At 44.2% G+C, this 23,489-nt stretch overlaps 1 protein-coding gene across 1 annotated transcript in view; it reads right to left on the bottom strand.

Annotated features, from left to right (window-relative positions):
- The window catches only part of fer1l6 (fer-1 like family member 6), a 150,846-nt gene that overhangs the window by 12,716 nt on the left and 114,641 nt on the right, over positions 1-23,489 (bottom strand). Inside the window, exons 33-38 of the mRNA XM_080194811.1 lie at positions 20,419-20,589; positions 20,180-20,334; positions 15,107-15,249; positions 12,032-12,120; positions 8,194-8,292; positions 2,458-2,699 (exon numbers count right to left, since the gene is read on the bottom strand). Of these exons, the coding sequence (XP_080050937.1) occupies positions 2,458-2,699; positions 8,194-8,292; positions 12,032-12,120; positions 15,107-15,249; positions 20,180-20,334; positions 20,419-20,589 (899 nt within the window). The remainder of the gene's footprint in view (positions 1-2,457; positions 2,700-8,193; positions 8,293-12,031; positions 12,121-15,106; positions 15,250-20,179; positions 20,335-20,418; positions 20,590-23,489) is intronic.

Below are 23,489 nucleotides of genomic sequence, written 5' to 3'. Positions count from 1 at the left end.
TGAAGGGCTGAAATGTCTACTTCTGCTCCTAACTCCTATGTTCCTTTGCTACGTTGCCTGCTAGTATTTATGCAGGGGGCTGAATGGCATCTTGGTGGTTTGCACTTGAACTAATACACCTTCTCCTAATGCGATCCAGCTGATTGGGAGCAAACAAGTCTACTTAAAGATGCATGGCCTTTCTCTTTTTATTTGCCTCTGCAGCGTTGGAGGGGTCTGTTGGGGATCATTGGGAGACATGTGGAAAACTGCCAAAAATGCACTGATGCTCAACATTTCTTCTGGAAACGCTTACAAAGAGCAGCTGCCTCTCCATTGGTGAACACAGTATAGGAGTCACCAGAAGAAGAGCGCTCGGCCACCAGCATTTTTCAAGGGCACCCTTTAATCTGCAGGACCAACGAGAAGAGATGAGGACAGACAGAGAGGCAGCACAAGAGAGGGACAGGAGGATGAGTGGAATTCCTGCACTCCTGCTCAGAAAGGACATCCCGTCTTCACAACCAGGGCCTCCAATGCATGCCATACTTGAGACTGCTCTTATTGTTGGTCGTTGAGCCACCCTGGAGACCACCACAGTACATTACCCAGCCCACCCCACACCTCCAGCAGAGGCCAGTGAGTGAAGACCCATTGGCTTCTCCACAAAAATGGCACCTAATCAGCGCTTGAGGGTAAAGCTGCAGGCGTCTCCCTTCCAGAATCTCCCAGCCAGTTTAAGTTATGAAGACCAGCAAATAGGAATTTGTATGTTATAACTAGACTTGCAAACATGTCGTATTGGCATCGCATCCATTTAGTACCAATATAATCCATTGATGGGCAGAATTTAATGCCCTCCCTCATGCGGGTTTGGGACCAAGGGGGCATTTAATTGAACAGAAGCATAGTTTGAGGATAAGGGGGTAAACCTTTTAGTACTGATGTGAGGAGAAATATCTTCACCCAGACAGTGGTGAATGTGTGGAATTCACTACCACCGAATGTAGTTGAGGCCAAAATATTGTCTGATTTTAAGAAGAAATTAGAGAAAGCCCTTAGGGCTAAAAGGATCTATAGATATGGGAGGACGGGGGGATCAGGATATTTGATGGTCAGCCATGATCAAAATGAATTATGGACAGGCTGGAAGGGCAGAATGGCCTCCTGCTTCTAGTTTCTATGTTTCTATGCCCATTTGAGGGCAGCATCTCACTGATGTTAGCATTAACCCAACAGTGGGAAGGGAGCTTGCCACATGAGAAGCCTCAAAAGCAATTTTTTTTATGATTATTGCAGACTTTCAGGGTGGTTCTGGTCTCTTGTTCAGAGGCACTCAGTGTCTGATCAAGAAACTCTGATTCTGGAAGGAAGGAGGGGGAATCTGCTGAGATCCATCCCCAGTGCTGATCTACCCCCTACATCCTACAACCCCACTAGCAGCCATCACTCACCAGTACTGGGTCCCTTCATAATCCTGACCAATGATGTGCTACCAGCCCTTGGAGGATAGGACTGCTGCCCTTAAGGTTCTTGATTCACTGCTGCCCAGTTAAGTGCCCGACCTTCCTGAGGTAAGAAAATGGCGGGGGGGCTCCCACTAGCACTCCAGCCAGCAGGCAACACCCATTGCCTGCGTTGAATGCAGTCCAATAATGCACAATCAGCAGCAACATGGGAAGAAAATAAAACTACACAGTGAGTTGTTATGGCCTGGAATGCACTGTTTGAAAGGGCTGCGAAAGTAGGTTAAATGGGAGTTGGATAAATCTTTGAAAAGGAAAGTGATGGCTATGGGGAAAGAACAGGAAACAGTGGTACTAATCGGATAGGTGTCCAGGGTTAGTAGGCTGAATGACCTCCTTTTTCATAGAAACCATATGGTGCAGAAGGAGGCCATTTGGCCCATTGATTCTGCACTGACCATAATCCCACCTAGGCCCAACTCCTGTAAATCCACATATTTACCCTGCTAACCTGCACATCCCAGGTCACTGAGGGAGAATTTAGCATGGCCATTCAATCTAACCCGCACATTTTTGAACTGTGGGGGGAAACCGGAGCACCCGGAGGAAACCCACACAAACACGGGGAGAACGTACAAACTCCATACACTGACCCAAACTGGGAATCGAATCCAAGTCCCTGGAGCTGTGAGGCAGTTGTGCTAACCACTGCACCACCATGTCATTTTGCTACACTCTTCAAGCGCTCTGGGCCCAGGGTGACAATCTCAGCTTCAAACACAGATTTAAAATGACTGTCAGACTAACAAAAGCACCCGTTGTTAAGACTGAATCTTCTAAACTGTTGGAAGTCGCATTATGCTGAGTTTCTCTTCAATTCTTTAAAAGCGGGGAATCTAAAACCTTTTTATGCCTACTGAGTGCCTCCAGGTCAGATTTGAAACCAGATTTCCGAGTTGCTTCAAGACACCAAACTCTTTCTTCCACCAAGAGGGAACTGTTTCTGACTTACCTAAGAAGTCATCAGAAGAAAGCCTCTCAAAATCCCAGACTTGAAGTACAAGGACAGCGGGAACTTTACGCTCTGTCTTGTCGAGAGAGAAAATGGACTCCCTCTTGCTGATAACCATCTGCTTCTCTGCAGGAATGTAGTTGAAAGGGAAAATGAAACGCCAATTGAAGTTTCCCTCCCCAGTCAAGGAGTTGTAATGCACATCTGTTTCCTTCTTATCATCTTCTTTCCCCTTCAGCCAGCTGGAGAAATAAATGAGTTTGAAATATCAAAAAAATGTTTTGCATCTGGAGACAAGCTTACATGCTGCAGAGAATAAAGGCTCTTACATCCTGACAAGAATCTAAGAGCATGAATGCCCAACGTCTTCATGAATGAATTTTTAATTTGATTTGCAAAGGGCATTAAAAACGTTTAAAGGGGAACGTCGGGATCCCTGTGAGGCTGATATAGTTAGTAATGTCCTGGGCTTTGAAAAATCTTGGGTTAAATTTCAACTTGGGCTGACTGCCTTGAATGGGACGGCTGCATAAGCCAAAGGTGACTCCACACCTTACTTAAGCCAGCATTCTGGCAGATCCTCCTTTCACAGAGTCCTGTGGCCAAGGCATCTGCCTAGTTCAGGCAGTAGTCCCTTTTAATAGAATCCCTACGGTACAGATGTAGGCCATTTGGCCCATCGAGTCTGCACTGACCACAATCCCGTCCAGGCACTATTCCTGAAACCCCACATATTTACTCTGTTAATCCCCCTGACGCTAGGGTCAATTTAACATGGCTAATCAACTGAACTTACACATCTTTGGACTGTGGGAGGACACCAGAGCACCAGGAGGAAACCCTCGCAGACATGGGGAGAATGCGCAAACTCCACACACAGTGACCCAAGACCGGAATTGAACCCAGGTCCCTGGTGCTGTGAGATAGCTGTGCTAACCACTGTGCTATCATGCGAGCGCCACAAGATATCCTCTGGCACAGTGGTTAGCATAGCTGCCTTACAGCATCAAGGATCCAAGTTCAATTCTGGCCTCGGGTGACTGTGTGGAGTTTGTACATTCTCCCCGTGTCTGCATGGGTTTCCACCGGGCGCTCCAGTTTCCTCCCACAATCCAAAGATTTGTAGGTTAGGATTACTAGCCATGCTTAGTGTCAGGGAGATCAGCAGAGTAAATATATAAGGTGACAGGTATAGGGCCTGGGTGGGATTGTTGTTAGTGCAGACTCAATGGGCCAAATGGCCTCTTTCTGCACCGTTGGGATTCTGTGATTCTAAGATGCAAATGACTAACTGGGTCCCGAATTTCCATTTAAAGCAATCTAAGCAGAACATATGCTCTGACAATCAGTTGCTGCCCAGCCCACAAGAAACACAAAATTAAGCTTTATTTACTAATTCAATAGATGATTTATTATTTTATTTATGTATAAGGTTGTATCTTGGGGGGCCAGGGGCAACAGAGTTGCTTCCCCGAGCTGTGTAAAATGTATCTGGGCCACTGCTATGCACATTACCCCACACAGCACGTGTGGATAGCCTGAACTACCTCTTGTTGCTGCCATTGGACCCACTGATATTCTGGTGAATCACAGCCAGCCTACATTGCCAAGCAAACCGAATCCCAGAGGGAAACTTGGCTTACTGGGCTGTACTCTTATTTTTTATATTCTAAAAAGATACAAATCTCAGCCACATAAAATCCAGTAACACATTCATGACTTTAAAGTTAAAAATAAAAAACTTGTTAACAATAAGAAAAGAAAACTTAAGCACACAAGTTACACAAAACTTAAGTTACACATTTAAAATCAGTCATGCAAAACATTCACCTGAAATGACTCCCTACTGAGTCAGGCCTACGAGTAAATGCCCTCCAGGTAACAATCTCATGTTAAAAGTCTAGTAATATTACCCCAAGGCAAAGCTCCTGTCACTTTAGTCAGGCATATCACACAACCTCTTACTGTCCTCTCTCACTCTGCTGTGGAAATTGAAATCTTCAGAGACAAGATGGCTTTTTGTAGCCTCAAAACTGACTGAAATTGTACCTTCTTTCCTAGCCCAAAGCTAATTCCAGTAGGTCTTCCTCACACAGCCAACCCCTAAGCTCTCAAAATCTCTCCTTAAATATATTTTCTCTATTTCATCTATGACTCTATCATCCTCAACACTTTTCTGAACTTAACTTTTCCAAAATATGAAAATCTTTCATGTTCTCCTATGACCAGCCCCCACTCCCCTCCCACTCCCCCAACTCCCATTCCCACCTCCCACCTCCCCCCCCCCCCCGCAGTCCACACCCCCCTCCCCAACTTTCAGGTCAAATAAAATAAAATTTAATAACCCTCCCTTGTTTCCTTATGAAATATCTCCAAACTACTAAAGTAAATAGCTTAAAAAAGCAGCTGCTTAGGTATCTCATAATGCAAATTTCTAAACCTAGTCTATTTATTCATAAACCACTCGACCCGGAAGAACCTCAATACAAATGCATGCATCTGGCATCTTTAATCCTTTTCCTTCAAATCTTTCAGACAAAATGGCTTTAATAATCCTTTCCAAGCTTAGTTAAAGTATGTTTTATTTTATTATTAATTCATGGGACATGGGCATCACTGGCTGGAAAGCATTTATTGCCCATCCCTAGTTGCCCTTGAGAAGGTGGTGGTGAGCTGTCTTCTTCACAACCAAATGGCTTGTTAGGCCATTTCAGAGGGCAGTTGAGAGTCATCCACATTGCTGTGGCTCTGGAGTCGCATGAAGGCCAGGCCAGGTAAGGACAGCAGATTGCTTGTCCTAAAGGACATATTGAACCAGTTGGGGTTTTTCTGACAATGGTTTCATGGTTATCAGTAGATCCTTAATTCCAGATTTTTTTATTGAATTCAAATTCCACTACCTGCCTTTGAGGGATTCGAACCATGATCCCCAGAACGCATGTATAATGATGTCCAGCCCTTAAAAGGAACCAGGTCTCCTGTCAATCTGTGCTATTCTGCAGGCTTTATTTAGTCTAGTGCCACTGTGAAATAAACAGTACCTAATAAATCTATTCTCACCCAAGACTCACGTGCTTTCGCTATCTATTCTTTTATCCTGCAAAAAGTGCTACAAATAGAACACAAACTATGCAGGGAATAGGCAGAGATCCAGAAATATGGATTTCTATCCAATTTTATGAGCCACAACATCTGTTCCACTTTGGCAGCATCAACAATGGCAACTCAGTTCCTAATGGGGAAGAAGATTTATCACTGATACTTATTTCCAGTTTGATGGCAATATTTATTGTATTGAGTTTTATATCATTGTTTGGGAAAGTTTTTTACAAAGTTTTTGTTCCAGACAGTTTCTGGAGATTTCCTTGCTTCTGGATAATACTTAGGTAGAAAGCACAATAGACAAAATGTTTATTGCCTCCTGTTTGACAGGAATATGAAGCATGATTGAAGCATTTACCAAACGTCAGCAATACAGGAGGAGTTGAAAAAGTGATTTCACAAAAGTAGAGCCTCACAATACAAGCTTTCAAACAATCAAAGTGGAAATAGTCTGTTAGCCTTATTAACATTAATGATCGCGTTGATGTTGATGTTCTCCAACAGTGCAGATAAGATAGAGCAAAGATCTCACTACACTGTTCCGGTAAACACTCCCAGGGAACGTAGAATATACTTTAGATACAGAATAAAGGTCTCTTTATTCTTAATTACAGGGCATCAGCCACTAACGATAGAAGAGCATTATGTTTGGTTGTACCATGTCTATCACTACCTTTTCCTATTCATTCGTGGGACATGGGCATCACTGGCTGGCCAGCATTTATTGCCGATACCTAGTTGTCCTTGGAAGCCAGTTGAGAATCAACCACACTGCTGTGGCTCTGGAGTCACATGTAGGCCAGACCAGGTAAAGACAGCAGATTTCCTTCCCTAAAGGACATTAGTGAAACAGATGGGTTTTTCTGACAATCAATTCATAGTCATCGGTAGATTTTTAATTCTGGATATCTTTTATTGAATTCAAATTCCACCACATGTTGTGGCTGCATTTGAATACAGGTCCCCAGAGCATTGAGTTTCTGGATTAATAGCCTAGTGATAATACAGCTAGGCCATCATATCCCTAGAACTTGGAGAGCTAAAGGTCCACCAGAAAATTCCCACAGCTCCCATTACAACCTGTTCATGGTAGCTGCTGATTTAATCATGTAAATTGACTACTCCATTCTCAAGGAGATGGCAGGTGCCTTGGCAAACTTAAAAGGGGCAAAGTAAAACAAAATAAAGCTGAGTAAGTTGCTGCAGCCTGTAGATCAAAGTATGTTCACACAAATATGACTAAGAATGTATGAAAACGATGGATGAAAAGATGGATGGAACTAGCGTGATCCAGCCTGTCCCATATTCTGGTCCTGTCGAAGTCAATGGCCCTGTGTTGGACTCGTCATATCCTGCTGCAGTCGGCTGGAAAATCCTGGCCATGACCCTTTTTATTATTCATTTACAGGATGTGGGCATCGCTGGCAAGAGCTGGATTTATTGCCGATGCTAATTTCTTTTTGGCTTTTCTTTGCTTTATCTACCATTAAGTGTCAGCACCATTTCCACCCCACACCCAGAAATCTCCAACCTCACCCACAGCAGAGATTCTCCAGTCCTACTTCAGTGAACAGAGATTTGGCTGAACGCCAAATTTTCCGTGCTTGCTGATAGCAACGGCAGGACATGAATGGCTGGAGAATTCCTGTCTTTGCATAATCTAGTAACATGTGAACTGAAGTGGCTTGGAGATAAAGCACCGCCACGTGGGACTGTACACTCGGGGTAAGTCCACCAAGGCTTTTTTGAGCATCATGATACAGGCATTCCCTTGCGTGCATTATAAAATCACTTCTCCATTGTTCAAAGAGAACTTCTTCACAGGCAAATCAAGAGTTTGTACAAAGAATCACAAACCCAGCAGGCTGTGTGAATCAAAATGGATTTTAATTTCTAAATTGAAGCCACCATTAAAATAATTTACCAGAAATCCTGGCCCATGTATCAGATCCATGACCCACCCTGTTGCTGCCAATCTTGTAAAGATTCGGTGATATTTTAAGTATGTTTTAATCCCAGTTTCCAGTAAGACACTCCTCTAATCTAAAAGGCTATTAATCCAGAAACTCAGTTAACGTTCTGGGGACCTGGGTTCGAATCCCGCCATGGCAGCTGGTGGAATTTGAATTCAATAAAAAATATCATAAATTATGAATCTACTGATGACCATAAAACCATTGTTAATTGTCAGAAAAACCCATCTAGTTCTCTAACGCCTTTTAGGAAAGGAAATCTGCCATCCTTACCTGGCCTGGCCTACATGTGACTCCAGAGCCATAGCAATTTGGTTGACTCTGAACTGCCTTCTGAAATGGCCTAGCAAGTCAATCAGTTCAAGGGCAACTAGAACATAGAACATTACAGTGCAGTACAGGGCCTTCGGCCCTCGATGTTGCACCGACCTGTGGAACCAATCTAAAGTCCATCTAACCTACACTATTCCAATATCATCCATATGTTTATCCAATGACCATTTAAATACCCTTAATGTTGACGAATCTACTACTGTCACAGGCAGGGCCCTTACTACTCTTTGAGTAAAGAACTAGGGATGGGCAATAATTACTGGCCAGCCAACGACACCCATGTCCCATGAATGAATTCAAAAAACTATCAATCACCGGATGTTCTTACCCCTTGATGTAGATGTCACTTGATTTTTGACCTGTAATAAAATTCTCATCTTCTAATATCACGTCTTCAGTATTCCAGATAATTATTCTTAGCTCATACCTGCAATCAAAAACGTCTATCTATTAAAGAATGTCACAAACATTTAAGACAAAGCAATTTAATTCCCTGGTAAATTGACGGCAAGTTGATTTGCTCAAACACTATGGACAGAAGTTTACCAGCATTTGGGATGATTTCCCATCGTTTGCCCGCTGACGGGGAAGTTTTCCAGCAAGGACTGTGGAGAACATTGGCTTATTTTAAAAAAGAAAGGCCCCAAGTGGGGGCCATTTTCTGGGACCATCTGCCTTTTTTGGACAGTGAGATGGATCCTGCCATATCTGCCAGCTTTATGAAGGTAGCATCCCTGAGGCAGCCTGAGGGCCTTGAAAACTGAAGGTTCCATGGCCCAAAGAGTGGGTTGGGGAGGCCACCCTGTAGCCCCAGTGGATGGTCTGGTGAGGTTTTCCCATTGTTCTTCAGGATTGACCTGGTAAATGTTAATCTTTCACATACCTACCTGAGGTTGCCTTCATTTGAAGCATGCCTGAGGTGCCTCTGCCCACCTCAGCAGCACCCACCTCACCCAGTGACACTGTTGAGGCTGTCAGAGCACCTGGCCCTCTGATTGGGCTGGCAGCATCAAGAACCCCGCTGCCACCCTTGACTGGGCAGCAGGCCTGGAGGTGGCCAATAAAAGGCTGTAAAATTGCCAAGCAGAAACTGAGGGCAGGGACACTGATCCTTAGCTCAAACGGTAAGTGGCGTCCTAAAGCTTACGATATATTTCAACCTCATTGATTAAATATACAACTTACATTTGCAGATAACTCCTCTTACAGGGATCCGCCTGACAGCTTTACAGAGCAGTGGGCAAGGAAGGCACTGACAAGGAAGATATCAAGGAGAGATTGGGACTGAGAATGGTCAAAAGCAAGAGACTTTACAAGGTTTTTGAAAGTGCAGAAAGGTGACAAGGTGAAGGTGCTGAAAAAGGAATTTGCAAGGAACTGTGACTGAAAGAACAGTTACAAACCTCTTAATCATACCACTCACATTCAAGTCTAAATCATTAATGTGCACTACAAATAGCATGGGATCCTATAAATTGGGTGGCACGGTGGCACATTGGTTGGCACTGCTGTCTCACAGCACCAGGGACCTGGATTCAATTCCTGCCTTGGGTTGCTGTCTGTTTGGAACTTGCCCAATCTCCTGGTGTCTGCATGGGTTTCCTTTGGGTGCTCCAGTTTCCTCCCACACTCCAAAGATGTGCAGGTTAGGTTGACTGTCCATGCTAAATTGACTCTAGTATCGGGGTAGCAGAGTAGATATGTGGGGTTACCAGGATAGGGCCTGGGTGGGATTGTGGTCAGTGCGGACTCGATGGGCCAAATGGCCTCCTCCTACACTGTAGGGATTCTATTCTACGATAATAATTTTGGTTACCAGTCCACTTATTTAAATATAACTATAGTACAGGGGCTTGAGCCCTAATGGCCACCAGTCAGCTACTGAGAAGGTTCTGGAACAGAAACCCAAGCTCACCCTGCTTCCTGATTGGTTCCCCAAGTCATGTGACCATTACTTTACAGATGGATCCTTGAAGGGAAAATCACCACACACCCACCCCTTCAAGTCCTTTTATATAAATATCAATACTCATTTTACAGAGTCTCAGATAATTAAACATTCAGTACCTGAATTTAGTCAGTTATTAATCAAATCTTTCAGGGAGTTCTTATGGAGCAGCGTAGCTCGTCTGTCTGTGGTGCTTCTGCAGGATTGCTGTCAGCCAAAACCACAATGACAGATGTCTTTTCAGACACAGGTAGTTCAGTTCTACCTGTTTCCATGGAGACATCGGTTGTGCCTGCCACAGGACGACCAGGTACGTCAGTGCTGAAACAGTTGGTAACATTTCCTGATGGCAAAATAGCTCCTGATGGCAATAGTGGTTGCTGGCGCATCGCCCTCTCTTTCAGATGGTCTATGTGCTTCACAGTGCTTGAAGAGGCTCTCAATGTTGGCATCAATGCCAGGCTTCCTGGTGAGCATCTTCATGGTAGCTATACCCAGATGGACACTGGGTAATGCAGCTAGGCGTAGCTCCCTCCCTGGAACAGGGACGTCTATTCTGGCTCCCAAAAGTATGATGCCATCTTCGCAACTTAATTCATTCTTTCATATATAATACGGCTTCATCTCTTCAGAAACTGGCTCATTGTCCAACCTGTTAGATCTAGCAGTCAACCATTCCCTCCCTGTCTGCCTGCATTCCCTTCAGCTGCACGGTGACCTTCCCTCAAAATGTGCAATTCATGTAGCTCTCAGCCCTCTGGTTGCATTGCAGAGATGTCAGGCAATGCTTAAACTCTGAAATCCAGAGCTCAAATTTCTACAGCTGCTGACACTTCCTGCACAAATGATTGCCCAGGACATGAGAAGTATTCTTCAGTTCCCACATGGAACAGGATGTGCATTCCATGGGACTGAAGTGCTCTGCTGTGCCTCTATTTATTACATGAACTAAACCTCTCAGAAATAAACCAAAGACTTATTAAAACATAAAATACACTCACCGACTGCTCAACAATCAGCATCTTCACAACTGCTGATGTCAGGCGGTTGATTTTAAAACCTTATTCATGCTCCCTCTGGGCTCCAGTCATTCTGTTGGCATTTCCCTGACTGCCTCCAAGTCTGCCTCCATACCTCCAGGATCTCCAGATATGTCAATGTGATTGGTTGCTTGCCCTGCCTGATGACATCACTGTTGCTGGGTGCCTGGAGATTCCCTCAACCTAACAGTTAGATTCAAACTGATGTCCAGAAAAGGGAAGCAGAATCACAGAGTCCTTACTGTGCAGAAAGAGGCCATTCAGCACATTAGGTCTGCACTGACTCTCCGACAGAGCTTCCCACTCAGATCTCATCCCCATAATCTCATGTATTTACCCCACTAAGCCCCCTAACCTGCATATCTTGTGACACTAAGGGATAATTTAGCATAGCCATTTCACCTAACCCGTTCATCTGGGGGAGGAAACCGGAGCAGCCAAAGGAAACCCATGCAGATAGGAGGACAATGTGCAAACTCCACACAGACAGTCACCTGAGGCTGGAATTGAACCCAGGTCCCTGGCGCTGTGAGGCAGCAGTGCTAACCACTGTGCCACTGTGCATACCATTGAGTTTACAGAGAGCTCTCTTCAAGGTCAGTAGCGAGCACTGTCACTTCAGTGAAATGTGGGCCTGTATATTTTGGAAATGTACTTGTACTCATCAAAGTGAGTATTACCATTGTCAAAAGTATCAGTTACCCCATCATTTACCTTTAAAATAAAATGAGTAAAATACCTTAAAGGATAAAAAACTCAATTCCAAAACTGAGCTGGGTCTGACTTAAAGAGCTGAGGTTAGACACAGGTAATTTCAGAAAGAGGCTTTGGAACATTTAGTTTCAAAGTGGACTCTTTTTTTAAAGTACATATATTTTGATTTAGTATCAATTTTGTGGTCTGAGCTATAGTCTATCAGGTAAGGTCATCGAGATAAATGAACAGTGACCTACTCACAGTAATGATGAACGATGTGTTAAAATGAATAGCTGCTAGGTAAAGTTTAATATCCACTCAAAGAATAAATTACAACTGTTCGATAGGGCATAACCCTGTCATTCTCTTTCAATTACAATTCTCAGAATTGTTACAATGAAGGAGGAGGCCATTTGGCCCATCTTGTCTACACCTGCTGTCCAGTAAAGCAACTCACATAGTTCCATTTCTCTCCCTATTACCTTTTGGGCTTGCGAGGTGATATATCGACAGAAGGTCCAGGAGGAGGCATATCCATTGGAAACATATCCACCCACATCCGAACTCGGCCCTGGATTATTATCAGAAGCAGAAACATGATACTGAACAATCATTCGCTTCAATAAAGTTTTACATGATTCAGAAGGAACAATTACATGGCACAGTGGTTAGCATTGCTGCCTCACAGTGCCAGGGACCCAGGTTCAATTCCCAGCTTGGATCACTGCCTGTGCGGAGTTTGCACGTTCTTCCTGTGTCTGTGTGAATTTCCTCTGGGTGCTCCGGTTTCCTCCCACAGTCCGAAAGACATGCTGGTTAGGTGGATTGGCCATGCTAAATTCTCCCTCTGTTTACCTGAACAGGTGCCGGAGTATGGTAACTAGGTGATTTTCACAGTGACTTCATTGCAGTGTTAATGTAAGCCTACTTGTGACACTAAGAAATAAACTTTTAAATTTCCATACTGGGCAGCAGATCCATTATCACTCACTTTTTTGCGCCTGTGTTAAAATTGAAGCTCATGCGATTACCTCAAGTAGTCAAAAATAGACAGAAAATTGCTGTATGTTTCCAATAGGGGCAAAGTTCCATTCAAGCAGCTTAAGCAACTTACCCTTTAACATCCCTCTGTACTTCACTGAGGATAACTGGCTAGAAATCTGTAATGTACGTGCAGCCTTAAGTGTTGCGGTCCATGTTAATGAACGTCGCTATGTATAGAATGGGTTTTGATCAACCAGCCAAGCCTTCAAATTAAATGAAAAGCCCGCACTTCGACTTTGCCTTTTACCTGGAACTCTCAAAGCAAAGCCAATTATTTACTTTTGAATTGAGGCCACTGATATTTTGAAGGTGAACACAGCAGCCAATTTGTGAGCAAATAATGTCCCACACAGAAATGATAGGCATCGCTGGAAAAAAAGAGACGTGCTGTCAAAATTATTTATTGTGCACTCATCAGGACAGAATATGAAGAATACCAAGTCTCCAAGGAACATCAATTTATAAAGCGTGAGAAAAGACGCCAATTGGTTTGTGTACAGGTGTTGCCTTGTAGAACGCAGCAGGGAAAAGTTATACCTCCAACCTTAAACCTGCAGACCTCCATCGGCACTGAGGCAGGTTAGATTATGGGCAGGATTTTCCATGCCACTAGCAGCGTGTTTTGTAGCAGCAGAGGTGGCCTGCCATTCCTGGTGGTGAGATCTTCTGGTTCCACTGCTGTCCACCACTGGTGTACTGGCCTTCATCAATCAAGGAATTGAGTTTAGGAGTCGGGAGATAATGTTGCAATACATAGGACCCTGATCAGATCCCATTTGCAGTTCTGGTCGCCTCATTACAGGAAGGATGTGGAAGCCATTGAAAGGGTGCAAAGGAGATTTACAAGGGTGTTGCCTGGATTGTGGAGCATGCCTTATGAGGCCTTTTCTCCTTGGAGAGACGAAGGATGAGGGGTGACCTGATAGAGGTGTATAAGATGCTGGGAGGTATTAATCGAGTGGATAGTCAGAGGCTTTTTCCCAGGGCTGAAATGGTTGCCACAAGGGGGCACAGGTTTGGTGAGTAGGTACAGAGGAGATGTCAGGGGGAAGTTTTTCACTCAGAGAACAATGGGTGCGTCGAATGGGCTGGTAACGGTGGTGGAGGCAGATTCGATAGGGTCTTTTAAGAGACTTTTAGATAAGTACATGGAACTTAGTAAGTTTGAGGGTTATAGGTAGGCCTAGTAATCTCTAAGGGACATGTTTGGCACAACTTTGTGGGCCAAAGGGTCTGTATTGTGCAGTAGTATTTCTATGTTTCTATGTCAACAGGATTCTCTATTCTATACACTCACTCTGGGTCATTTACCTTCGGCAAGACTGGAAAATCCCACCTGCAGAAATGGCTGGAAAATTGCAGCCTATATATTACATTCCTGAAATGGATCCACAACTTTCTAATTTGGTAGATTTACATGGATTGAATGGATGTCTACTTTCTGGAGAGCTACATATTGTTGCTCACCAAATTGCATTGAGTCACTCTAATTTACAAAATTTATTGATGATACATGCTCCACCAGCACCAATGAATAACCCAAACCTTGAACTGATAGTTAAACATGTTTTGATTGAAAAGTAATTAACCTTTGTCATTGTACCCCCAACCAGACAGCCAGGGATTTCCCCTAAATGTGAAAGAAAAGTTGTAATGAACTAATATTACATTGGATGTGATTCTAACAATATCTCCAATTTAAAATTCTCATAATTGAGTTCCGATTTTCCATAGCTTCTCTTCTCCCAATCTCTGTCACTTTGTCTAGCCTGACAATTCTTCGAACTCTGCATTCCCCCACTTCTCTTGCCCATTCTCAATTTCCTTCACCTGTTCCATGCCTTCGACTGTCCGGGGGGGAGGAGGGGGTGGTGTGGGATGGCGCCATCAGTGGGACTGTAAAGTTCTACCAGAATAAACGCCAACAGAAGTTTGGTGATTGTGTGTCAAGTTCAGACTATAATTTAGTGCCTATCATAGTTACAAGACTGTCAATAGAGTGGCACGGTAGCACAGTGGTTTGCACTGCTGCTTCACAGCTCCAAGGACCTGGGTTTAATTCCTGGCTTGGTCGGTGTCTGTGTGGAATTTGCACATCCTCTTTGTGTCTGCGTGAGTTTCCTCCAGGTGCTCCTGTTTCCTCCCATAGGCCAAAGGTGTGTGGGTTAGGTCGATTGGCCATGGTAAAATTGCCCCTTAGTGTTCTGAGATGGGGGTAGGGCCTGGGTGGGATTGTGGTCGGTGCAGACCCGATGAGCCCAGTGGCCTCTTTCTGCACTGTAGGGTTTCTATGATACTAATGGTCCGATATAAAGCTGCAAATTTTCAACTCCGATTATTTTACGGTGCATTTTATGTTATAGTTTGTTCACATGTCACACCTATTATTATTATATGCAAAATTATTAACTCAACAGTATTATCTTACCATGGGGTTAATGTCACATGTCAATTGACTGAATGGTTAAAGCTGTCAAAAAAAAAGCAGTTTTGTGCGTTAATATTCAATTCACCTGTTCCAAGCCTGGTTTCTCTGGATGGTAGAGGGGTCGTGTTTCAACATGCTCAGGAACCAACTTACATCCAGCCCCAGGAATCACTGACCACTGATGTAACACCTTTAGAGCCAGATGTTCATGTGAGATCACCTCTTCGCCTACATTTAAAAGCAAGGGAATATGCTCAGATCATATCAAAATATTCATCACTGCTTATCATGGTGGCTGAATTGCAAACAATGGGGAAAAAGAGTAGTCAGCAACCAGCAGGTGGACTATCTGTGGAGAAGTGTGAAGTGTCTGTCTTGGCACAGAAAGCAGGATATCTTTGAAATGGAGAGAGACTGGGAAATGATGCTATTCTCAGAAACCTGTGCGTCCTTGTCAGTGAGTCATAGGAAGTTAACGTACAGGTTCAGCAAGTAATTAGGAAAGCAAATAGCTTTTATTACGGGGGCACAGTGGTTAGCACTGCTGCCTCACAGTGCCTGGGATCTGGTTCCATTCCCGGCTCGGATCATTATCTGTGCAGAGTCTGCACATTCCCCCCATGTCTGCATGGGTTTCCTCCGGGTGTTCCGGTTTCCTCCTATAGTCCACAAGACACACTAGTTAGGCGCGTTGGCCATGCTAAATTCTCCCTCAGTGTACCTGACCAGGCACTGCTGGAGTGTGGCAACTAGGGGATTTTCACAGTAACTTCATTGCAGTGTTAATGTGAGCCTACTTGTGACAATAATAAATAAACTTAAACTTTATTACAAAAGGATTTTAGTACAAGAGTAAAAAATTCTTGTAATAGTAACACAGGGCCTCAGTGAGATCACCCCTACAGTATTGCGTCCAGTTCTGGTCTTCTTACCTAAGAAAGGATATATTTGCTTTATGGGAGTACAGTGAAAGTTCACTTGGCTGATTCCTGAGTTGGGACATTATCCTATGAGGAAATGTCTAGTGTCATGTTCCTAAGACATAAAGGAGCTCAGAGAATCATATGGTGGGATTCTCTGGCCATTCATGCCAGCAGGACTCAATGGTCCCACTGCAATGAACAGAGATTTGACTGAGTGTCAAATTCTCTATCCTCGCTAGCACTGGCAGCAGGGCGTGAATGGCTGAAGAATTCCGGCCATAGAATCGCAACAGTGCAGAAGGAAGCCATTTGGCCCATCAAGTCTGCACTGACTCTCTGACAGCGGATCTTACCCAGACCCACCCACACCCCACTCCAACCCCATAAACTGTTTAAATCAAACCTTACTTGATTGTTAAAAGGTGGACATTGTTGGAACAAAAGATAGCCACTACCGGTCATATGATTAACAAGTTGGTTACAATTTCTGGAATTTTCAAACTGAAGTTACACGACAAAACCCTCACCCTTGTGGAATCTCATACCTCTCATTGGGAGGGCACATTACAATCAATGAAATCAGTATCCAACAGATGGTCTGTCTCCTAAGCCTGGTTCTAACAAAGAGTTCTGAGTACAAAGAGTAACAAAGAGAACACTATAGGGGTTCTGAAACCCACCATGGATTTTGATCAGAGGTATAGAAACTGCTTGTTCACCTGCAACTGACTCATTAATGAACAACATCAAAGGGCAAAACTTCTGGCCCTTTTAATATTACATTTCTAGACTTGCAACTCAGTTTAATCCCTAATCTGTAAACATCAAAGCAGGGCTCCAGGCTGACCAACAGCCTGCATCAAGCCTAACCCTCGTCAGAGCCTGATTCTTTGGAATATTCCTGCTATCTCCTGCCGAATAGGCCCAGTCTCTGATTAGGAACCTCACCTTGCTGCATTGCCATTGAGTTTAAAGGAATTATAGAAAAGTTGCTTCCCCTAGCTGAGCCTGCCTGAATGTCAGCTCCTCCATGAAAGAACCCTCACTGGACTCTGACTTTCTGGACTCTGGCAATCACATGATCTGACATCCATACCTGTGGTGCTTTTCCTTTTAAGTTATCAATTGTTGCTAAAACTTTCATTTATTTTTGTTGTGTGCTTGTGTGTGTGTGTGAACCATTCCCTGGGTTTGAATTTGTGAATAGATTAGGTTGATTGGCCATGCTAACTTGACCCTTAGTATCGGGGGATTAGCAAGGTAAATATTTATTTATTTATTATTTGTCACAAATAGGCTTACATTAATACTGCAATGAAGTTACTGTGAAAAGCCCCTGGTTGCCACACCCGGCACCTGTTTGAACATAACATAAGAACTAGGAGCAGAACCATGTCATATAGCCCCTCAAAACTGCTCCACCATTCAATAAGATCATGGCTGATCTTTTTGTGGACTCAGCTCCACTTACCCACCCACTCACCATAACCCTTAATTCCTTTACTGTTCAAAAATGTATCTATCCTCACCTTAAAAACATTCAATGAGGCAGCCTCAACTGCTTCACTGGGCAGGGAATTCCACAGATTCACAACGCTTTGTGTGAAAAAGTTCCTCCTCAACTCAGTCCTAAATCTGCTTCCCCTTATTTTGAGGCTATGCCCCTTAGTTCTAATTTCACCTGCCAGTGGAAACAACTTACCTGCTTCTCTCTTATCCATCCCCTTCATAATCTTATATGTTTTTATAAGATCTCCCCTCATTCTTCTGAATTCCAATGAGTATAGCCCCTGTCTACTCAGTCTCTCCTCAAAAGCCAACCCTGTCAACTCCGGAATCAACCTAGTGAATCTCCTCTGCACACCCTCCAGTGCCAGTACATCCTTTCTCAAGTAAGGAGATCAAAACTGTACACAGTACTCCAGGTGTGGTCTCACCAGCGCCTTATACAGCTGCAACTTAATCTCACAGTTTTTAAACTCCATCCCTCTAGAAATGAAGGACAAAATTCCATTTGCCTTCTTAGTTACCTGCTGCACCTGCAAACAAACTCCTTGAGATTCCTGCACAAGGACACCCAGGTCCCTCTGCACAGTATCATGCTGCAATTTTTTACCAATTGATTTGTAGTCTATTTTGCTGTTATTCCTACCAAAATGGATGACCACACATTAACCAATATTGTACTCCATCTGCCAGACCCTCGCCCACTCACTTAGACTACCTATATCCCTTTGCAGACTTTCAGTATCCTCTGCACACTTTGCTCTGCCACCCCTTAGTGTCATCTGTGAATTTTGGCACACTACTCTTGGTCCCCAGCTCCAAATCATCTACATAAATTGTAAACAATTGCGGTCCCAACACTGATCCCTGAGGCACACCTGAGTGGGTTCATTGAGGGAGTTCATTGTGTTCATTGAGAGATGATTTAGCATGGCCAATGTACCTAACCAGTACATCTTTTGGACTGTGGGAGGAAACCGGAGCACCCGGAGGAAACCCATGCAGACATGGGAGAACACACAGACTTCACACAGACAGTGACCCAAACCAGGAATCAAACCTGGGTTCCTGGTGCAGTGAGGCAGTAGTGCTAACCACTGTGCCAGTGTTACACCCACCAAATATGTGGGGGATAAGGCTTGGGTGGGATTGTTGTCAGTGCAGTCTCAACGAGCCGAAGTACACTGAGACAATTAAAGGAGGCTATCTAGGATTTTTCAATTGCCCTCAGGTTCCCGGGACCAGCTGGAGTCAGTTTAGATTCGAGGAGGGGTCAGCACTTTAGACAGACCTTGGGCCCTACCTGCCTGGCTAGGACACCCGGTGAAAAGATCCTCCCCTTAATGGTGGCCTGAATTCAAATTTTTATTTAAAATGTGAACAGAGGAGGTGATAGAGGCAGATACAATTACCACATCTAAAATGGTACATGAATGGAAAGGTTTAAAGGGATATGGGCCAAAATCAGACAAAGGGAGCTGGCTTAGTATAGGAAACCTGGTCGTCATGGACGAGTTAGGCCGAAGGGCCTGTTTCCGTGCTGTATATCTCCATGACTCTATGGCTGAAATCTTACAGCCATTCACACTGACAGGCGGCACGGTAGCGCAGTGGTTAGCATTGCGGCTTCACAGCTCCAGGCAGCTGGGTTCGATTCCCGGCTTGGGTCACTGTCTGTGTGGAGTTTGCACATCCTCCTCATGTCTGCATGGGTTTCCTCTGGGTGCTCCAGTTTCCTTCCACAGTCCAAAGATGTGCGGGTTAGGTTGATTGACAATGCTAAAAATTGCCCTGTAGAGTTCTGAGGTAGATTAGAGGGATTAATGGGTAAATATGTAGGGATGTGGGGGTAGAGCCTGGGTGGGATTGTAGTCAGTGCAGACTTGATGGGCCGAATGGCCTCCTTCTGCACTGTAGGGATTCTATGATTCTATTCTATGACAGGGTTTTCCTATTCCATTGCAACCAATGGAAATTTGGCTGCCTGCCAAATTCTCCAACCTCTCTTGTGAATGGCCTGTAAGATCGTGCCCTGTGACTCCAAGTTGGAGAGAGGTAACTTCCAGTTTGAAGTGTCCTCTCTTCCCTACCTTCTATCTTGAGTGGCTTTCAATTTGTAAGGCTTCTGGTTGGCCCCCCACAATCCTTAACTGCCCAACCAGCTCTTCTCCAGGTTAATTAAGGGAGCACACCCCTGTGCATTGTTCCCCCCTGGGGGTGGGGATAAGACCCAGAGATGGTTGCCACCCCTGGAGGAGGAAATCCTGCCCCTTTACTCTGTTTCTTTCTCCACAGATGTTGCCAGATTTGCTAAGCAGTTTCGGTATTTCTGTTTCTGTTTCAGATTTCATTATTTTGGCATCATACAAGACTGAATCTGCACTTTCAACCTTCAGCGTTCCACATATTATGCAGCAATGGCAGTTTAATGATCACTTCATTTCGCATTTTTTAATGAACACATCCACCTTTTGACTGCAAAGCTACTAATTTGCATTCTAGTGTCCTATTATCAGCCAGGCATCTCAGATGATACTGCTGGAGAGATCAGATGAGAAAAAGCACGGCTGCATAAGAGAGAGATAGAAGGAGGATTTCCACATTCAGAATCAATCTCCAAAACCTAGGCTAAAACCATGGGCTACAATATTGACAAGGGGAGATTTCACAATTGTAGATGTTATTTTGACATATCCCAGCTTGTTATTAATATAAATGCTGATCTTCACCATCCTCCATAAAGGTTGTCTTGCCCACAAAGGTCTTTCCTTCCACCTCAATCTTGTCCGAACTGAAGTAGGGTCCACGGAGGCCGTATTCCTTGCACATTCTGACCAGGATCTCGGTCGGTTTCATTGCATCACGCCAGGCATTGTAACCTTCTCTGCAAATCGTAAAACACTCCGTTATAAACTATTGTCAAACCGATACCCGAGAAGTCAAGGGTAATTACTTTTGGCATCCTTACATCTCGTATTTGTACGGCAGGCCACAGGTAGCTCTGTGTTTGCTGTAAAAACGGTTCTCCAGATCAATTTTAGTTGATCCAATCAAATCATCTGTCCCCACCAAATCATAATCATAGATTGTTACCGTGAGCAGAGACTCCATTGGGAAGGTAGCCTCAATCTCATACGACCTGCCAGAAGAAGGAAAGAATTATTTTACAAGTGGTATTATTACCCAAAGGCAGTCAGAAGATGAACACAGAATGATTTTGGAAAATATGATGAGATCGAGTTATATATTTCAGGTGGGCTTTATTTTTAAATGCTGAACTCACTCAAAGAGACCAAATTTGAGTAAACAAAATGCTGGCATTGAATTTTGAATGTTCCACATTTAATAAAAGTGCTGACCACAACAAATACTTGCAGCCAATAACTTGTGGTTACAATTCTAGATATGATCTTGGAGTCAAGTAATTGCAATGCTTTATCCATCATATTCTCAAAGAAGAATGTATTCATAGAATCCCTACAGCACAGACGGAGCCATTCGGCCCATCAAGTCTGTACCGACTGCAATCCCACCCAGGCCCTATTCCCATAACCCTCATTTACCCTGACATCAGGTTCAACATGGAGGAGAGAGCCCTACAGCTGGGTACAGAGGAGAGAGCCCTACAGCTGGGATTTACCGGTAAAGATTTACCGGGAGGAACGCGATTTGTGGTAATCATAGAATCCCTACAATACAGAAGGAGGCCATTTGGCCCATCTAGTCTGCACTGACCACAATCTCACCCAGGCTCTAATCCCGCAATGCCACACTTTTACGCTACTAATTCCCTTGCACTAAGGGTCAACTTAGCAGGGCCAATCAACCTAACCCCTACATCTTTGGACTGTAGGAGGAAACCAGAGCAACTGGAGGAAACTCACACAGATGCGGGGAGGACATGCAAACTCCACACAGACAATGCCCCAAGCTGAGAATCAAACACAGGTCCCTGGCACTGTGAGGCAGCAGTGCTAACCACTGTGTCACCGTGTCGCCACAAGAAAGGGATATTTTGCACTGTGCAATGGCATAGATCACTTGAAAGAGATTAAGGCTTTGCTGGGAGTACAGGAAAGTACATTGAATTATAGAACTATTGAAATACAATTACAGTAAGAATGTATTTTATGATTTGAGATATAACTTAAGGAGATTTCAGCCTGAATTTTCACTGAGTTAGGTTGATTCAGGAACCCTTCAAAAATGGCGGCAGGTCCCAATTATTCCCGACCCATTCCCGACTCCATTCCTGACTCCATTCCCGGGCTGTAAAGTTTTGGAAGTCCTTCTAAAGCGTACGGACCGTATCCTGGCTAAGGCCTGCACTTGGCATTCCCAAATGGCCTATACCATTGTGGAGATAGATATCTCTTACTCCTCTGCAGTTTTTAGGCCAGATTTTGTTAAGCGTTGTGGTTCTTGGCCCAGAGAGAAGTTGTGACCCCTAATGTGCATGACAGGGCTTTTAAAAATCAAGTTCAAAAGATCATGCTCATGCCCTATAGGCCAAGCTCTGTCCATCTGCCCTTTTTCCCCCCAATTCCCCATATATCAGTCTCTGCTCATCCACCCACCCCCTATGTCTCCTCACTTCCCCATGTCATCTCTACCCTTTCACCCACTCTCTCTGCCCCCTCTCATGCCCCGTGCCAAACTCTGACACATCCATGCCAATTGACATGCTTTCTAGATCCAAAGAACTTCCAAGTGAATTGGCATGTGCAAAAAGGAGCTTTAAAAAAACATGCATTCCAATGATACATTTCTTCCATGAAAATAAACTCTAGTCTGAAAGCTAATCAATGTGTCAATCATCCAGGTCCTTTGAAGTTCCAAAAAACACAAGGACCTGAAGCCAATTGAACTCTGTAGACAAACATAGTGAAATTGAGTACAAGATCAGTGAACTTGAGCTATCAATCAAACAATGTTTCCCGCCGAGTAGTTGTTCTATTATTCAAATAGCTGACGGGGCCTTCAGCCGAGCCTCATTATGTATGCTTGGCTGAGAGCCTAGAGTCTATTAAAGAACAGCTGCCCCTCAGATGAATCATAGAATCCTACAATGCAGAGGAGGCCATTCAGCCAGTCAAGTCTGCATCGACCACCATCTCACCCAAGCCCTAACTCCATAACCCTATGCATTTATCCTAGTTAGTTCCCCTGATACTAAAGGGCAATTTATCATGGCCAATCCATTTAACCTGCACATCTTCTGGGCTGTGGAAGGAAACCAGAACAGCCACAGGAAACCCACGCAGACATGGGGAGAATGTGCAAACTCTATACATACAGTGACTCAAGCCAGGAATTGAACCCAGATCTCTGGTGCTGTGAGGCAGCAGTGCTATCCACTGTGCCACCGCTAACCGACACTGTTTGATTGACAATCTAGCAAAGAAGATTCCTCATTGGTGGTCACTTTCTCCCATCCCAGTTGGGCCCAGCCAGGGATGTTGTAGATTCCCATTCCCATATCAGCATTTTTGCATGAAAATGCAAGCCTTCATCTCAGATAACTGACATTTGACAGCAGGTACAGGATCCACTTTTAAATAACTTCAGAAAATCTGCTTTGAAATCAAGACATCCTTCAACAGCATCTTACCTTTATTGATTGATTAAAATTTAGTAGCTCACTATTGTCCTATTGATCAATCGAAATCTCAGTGGAGCCTGAAGGTGGAAAGTGCGTACATTTATGTGCACCGAGACAGAGAGGTATGAATGCCAGTGTAAAAGTGCCCTGCCAGCTGCTCAGATGTTATTAGCAGCATATCAGCAGGTCCAATGTTGGACCTTTCAGAGGTGGTGGTCCCTTTGCTGCCTCACAGCACCAGGGACCACAGTTCAATTCCAGCCTTGGGTCACTGTCTGTGTGTTGTTTGCATGTTCTCCCTCCCATGTCTGCGTGGGTTTCCTCCCACACTCCAAAAATCATAGGACCCTACAGTGCAGAAAAAGGCCCTTTGGCCCATCGAGTCTGCATTGAACACAATCCCACCCAGGCCCTACCCCCATACCCCTACATATTAT

The sequence above is a fragment of the Carcharhinus amblyrhynchos genome, chromosome 8, assembly GCF_965287045.1.
Source record: "Carcharhinus amblyrhynchos chromosome 8, sCarAmb.v2.hapA, whole genome shotgun sequence".
NCBI classification, from domain to species: Eukaryota; Metazoa; Chordata; class Chondrichthyes; order Carcharhiniformes; family Carcharhinidae; genus Carcharhinus; species Carcharhinus amblyrhynchos.
This window is presented reverse-complemented; position numbering and strand designations above follow the sequence as displayed.